This window comes from Calidris pugnax, unplaced genomic scaffold, assembly GCF_001431845.1.
Source record: "Calidris pugnax isolate Ruff unplaced genomic scaffold, ASM143184v1 scaffold30, whole genome shotgun sequence".
NCBI classification, from domain to species: domain Eukaryota; kingdom Metazoa; phylum Chordata; class Aves; order Charadriiformes; family Scolopacidae; genus Calidris; species Calidris pugnax.
This window is the reverse complement of record NW_015090776.1, coordinates 4,968,058-4,971,705: the sequence shown is the minus strand read 5'-3', so window position 1 is coordinate 4,971,705 and position 3,648 is coordinate 4,968,058. Positions and strand designations below refer to the sequence as shown.

General features: G+C 64.0%; 1 protein-coding gene across 1 annotated transcript in view; it reads left to right on the top strand.

The window, feature by feature from the left end:
- The window catches only part of LOC106890884 (C-type lectin domain family 18 member A-like), a 3,772-nt gene extending 1,169 nt beyond the window's left edge, over positions 1 to 2,603 (top strand). Inside the window, exons 3-10 of the mRNA XM_014946979.1 lie at positions 209 to 303; positions 397 to 504; positions 631 to 723; positions 823 to 929; positions 1,050 to 1,179; positions 1,252 to 1,348; positions 1,443 to 1,534; positions 1,635 to 2,603. Coding sequence (XP_014802465.1) covers positions 209 to 303; positions 397 to 504; positions 631 to 723; positions 823 to 929; positions 1,050 to 1,179; positions 1,252 to 1,348; positions 1,443 to 1,534; positions 1,635 to 1,660 — 748 coding nt within the window. The 3' untranslated portion in view covers positions 1,661 to 2,603. The remainder of the gene's footprint in view (positions 1 to 208; positions 304 to 396; positions 505 to 630; positions 724 to 822; positions 930 to 1,049; positions 1,180 to 1,251; positions 1,349 to 1,442; positions 1,535 to 1,634) is intronic.
- The last annotated feature ends 1,045 nt before the right edge of the window (positions 2,604 to 3,648 follow it).

Genomic DNA, 3,648 nt, shown 5'->3' with positions numbered 1-3,648 from the left:
TTTGTTCGCGCTGCCCAGCGGTGCCTGTCTGCAGTCCTGAATAGGATCACATCCCGCAAGCAGACACACACAAGCAGGAGCAGTGCGGCCGAGCTCGCCCCCCCTACTCATTTCTCCCCCCAAAATCCTCCCTCCAGAGCTGTGGGGGTTTGGTTTTCCACCTCTCACCTTCCCCTCCGCTCCCCAAACCCCAGCCACCTGCATGAAGCTCTTGGTGCTGCTGGTTTGCAACCTCCTGCTCCCTCTGCACCGCCGGCCTCTCCGGCTGCTTCAAGTCCTGGGACCACGGCGGGGGGCTCTGCGGTGAGTCCCCCACCACCCCCCCATGGGGACCCCCCACTTCCACCCCGGTGGCACCGCAACCCTTGACGCTGTGCCCCCCCCGCTGTGCCCCAGAGGTGCCCAGGAACCCCTGCCGCATGAGCTGCAGGAACGGGGGGCGCCTCGACATGAGCAGCTGCCAGTGCGCCTGCCCCCCCGCCTACACCGGCAGGTACTGCCAAGGTGAGAGGGGTCACGCTCTGCTGGGTGCCCGGGGCCGGGGGGAAGCATGCTCTGCCCCCTGGGGTGGGCAAGGGGCTGCCACTGGCCCCCCCTTCCCTGGCTCAGGCAGCCCCCCCTTGCCCGCAGTGAGGTGCAGCGGGCAGTGCCTCCACGGAAAGTTCAGGAAGGAGGAGTGCTCCTGCCTCTGCGACGCGGGCTACGGCGGTGCCGAGTGCGGCAGTGAGTTTGGGCTGGCCCCCCCCCCAACCCCAGGAGCGGGGCGAAGGGTGTCCCCCTCCTTCCTGGTGGGGCCGGCTCTGACCCCCCCTGTGCCCCCAGCAAAGGTTCCGTTCCCTTTCCACACCTGCGACGTCCAGATCGATGGCGACTGCTTCATGGTGTCCCCCGAGGCCGACACCTACTACGGGGCGAAAATCAAGTGCCAGGTGAGCCCCGGGATGTTCCGGGTGTCCCTCTGCCGCTGAAAAATGCCACCCGGGGCTGGCAGCATCCCCCCCCCACCAGAGGGCCACATGTCTGGGGCTGACTCGGTCCCTTCCCCGCAGGAGAAAGGGGCGATGCTGGCCCAGATCGGGAACCAGAAGGTCCAGGACATCCTGGCTTTCTACCTCAGCCGCCTGGAGACTGGTAACAGGGTGACAGACACCGATTTTGAGACCGGGAACTTCTGGATTGGTGAGTGACAAGCAAGGGTGTGCTGTCCCTGGGGTGCGGGTGGCCGTGCCACCCCACCTCCCGCTCCCCCAGGTCTCACCTACAAGACCTCCAAGGCTTCCTTCCGCTGGGACGTGGGCGAGCCCTCCTCCTTCACCAGCTTCGCTTTCGGGCAGCCAGACAACCAGGGGTAAGTGCCCGCTGGGTCCAGAGGACACCCCCACCCCTGTGACGGTGTCCCCCACTGTGCCGGCCGTCCTCACCACCCTCCCACCGGGGCACAGGTTTGGGAACTGCGTGGAGATGCAGGCGGCTGCTGCCTTCAACTGGAACGACCAGCGCTGCAAGACCCGGAACCGGTACATCTGCCAGTTCGGTGAGTCCCTCCCCGAGCGGTGAGCCCCGCTGCCAGCCCTGCCCACACCCCTGGGTCCTTCCCACCATGGGGGACACTGACTCTCCGCATCCCCTCGCAGCCCAGGAGCACATCTCCCTCTGGTAGTGGCACCCCTGAGCCCGTAGCCTTGGGCACCGGCCAGTGCTGGCTGCTGTGCTGAGCCCATCGCCCAGGAGGACCACGGTGCTGTGCCAACAAGCCCAGACCGTGGCTGAGGAGGACCCTGTTGCCATGTCAAGACCAGACCATGGCTGAGGAGGACCCTGTTGCCATGCCAAGCCCAGACCATGGCTGAGGAGGACCCTGTTGCCGTGCCAAGCCCAGACCATGACTGAGGAGGACCCCGTTGCCATGCCAAGCCCAGACCATGGCTGAGGAGGACCCTGTTGCCATGCCAAGCCCAGACCATGGCTGAGGAGGACCCTGTTGCCGTGCCAAGCCCAGACCATGACTGAGGAGGACCCCGTTGCTATGTCAAGCCCAGACCATGACTGAGGAGGACCCCGTTGCCATGCCAAGCCCAGACCAGGGCTGAGGAAGACCCCGTTGCTGTGCCAAGCCCAGACCATGTCTGAGGAGGACCCCATTGCTATGCCAAGCCCAGACCGTGACTGAGGAAGAGTTGCCCATGGCTCCCCTACGTGGGGGACAGGAGGCTGAGGGGACCCATGGCACTGGGACCTGGCAAGAAGGGTGCACACTCCACACACCAGCATCCCCAAACCAGCGTCTTCTTCTGCCCCTCACCTTCCTCTGTTACTATCACGCTGTGACAGCCCGCTGGGCAGGGAGGTGGCCCCACAACAGCTATGTCCACAAGCATCCACCTCCTGAATTGGCAGCCAGGCTGTGTCTGGACTGTGGTCACGATGTGGCGAGGGCCCAAAGGGGGCTTCTGTGGGGCACAGGCGTCAGCACAGCTCAGGGTGAGGGCTCCAAGCCATCGTCCCATCCTGCTCAGGAACTCCAGCCTGGCACTGTAGGCTCCCCACCACCACCTGGTCCTTCCTCATCACCTGGTTCCTCACCATCTGTCATCTGGTTAATAAAGCCCCTTGCTCCCTTGGGAAGAGCCATTTGTCTCCTTTTCCTCCCCCAGACCCACCAGACTCTCCCACTAGCCATGGCCCACATCCTGCCCACACTGGGTGGTATCTCCAGCTCCATCCCTGGTGCTGGGGTTGGAGGAGCTGGGACCAGCCTGGCTCCTGGCCTAGCTCATGTCCCCGAGGGGGCACCATGGGGGTGTTTTGGTTAGCCAAGAGCCCACGGGCCACTGAGGCCAGGAAGGCGGGGGTCCAACAAGTTGGAGGGGACTGGAGGCAGGAGGTGGGGGAAAAAGTCCAGGGAGGATGAAGACGTGGATGAGGATGGGGAAGATGAAGGGGATGGAGATGGAGATGAAGATGAAGGATGAGGATGGAGGATGGGGATGGAGGATGAGGATGGAGGGTGGGGATGAGGATGGAGGATGAGGATGGGGATGGAGGATGAGGATGGAAGATGGGGATGGAGGATGGGGAGGAAGGATGAGGATGAAGATGGAGGATTGGGATGGAGGGTGGGGGGTGAGGATGGAGATGGGGATGGAGTTGGGGATGGAGGATGAGTATGGGGATGGGGGATGGAGATGGAGGATGAAGGACAGGGATGAAGGATGAGGATGGGGATAGAGGATGGAGGATGGGGTATGGGGATGGAGGATGGGGATGGGAATGGAGGGTGGAGGATGGGGATGAAGATGGGTGATGGAGGATGGGGATCACTCTGGAGGATGAAGATGAAGATGAAGGATGAGGATGGGGATGAAGGATGGGAATGGAGGGTGGAGGATGAGGATGAAGATGGGCGATGGAGGATGGGGATCACTGGAGGATGAAGATGAAGGATGAGGATGGGGATGACGCTGGAGGCTGGGGCTGTTCCAGCAGAGGGGAGGGGCATGGGCGTGGCGGGACGTGGTCGCCCCTCCCCCTTTCCCACCCCCCCTCCCATTCGGGGGTGGTGCAACCCTCGGTGTGTGTGTCCCCCCCTCACTTCTCCCGGCGGTGGTCGGGCCCGGTGGCGGCGCGGTGGGGCCGGGGCTGCGGGGG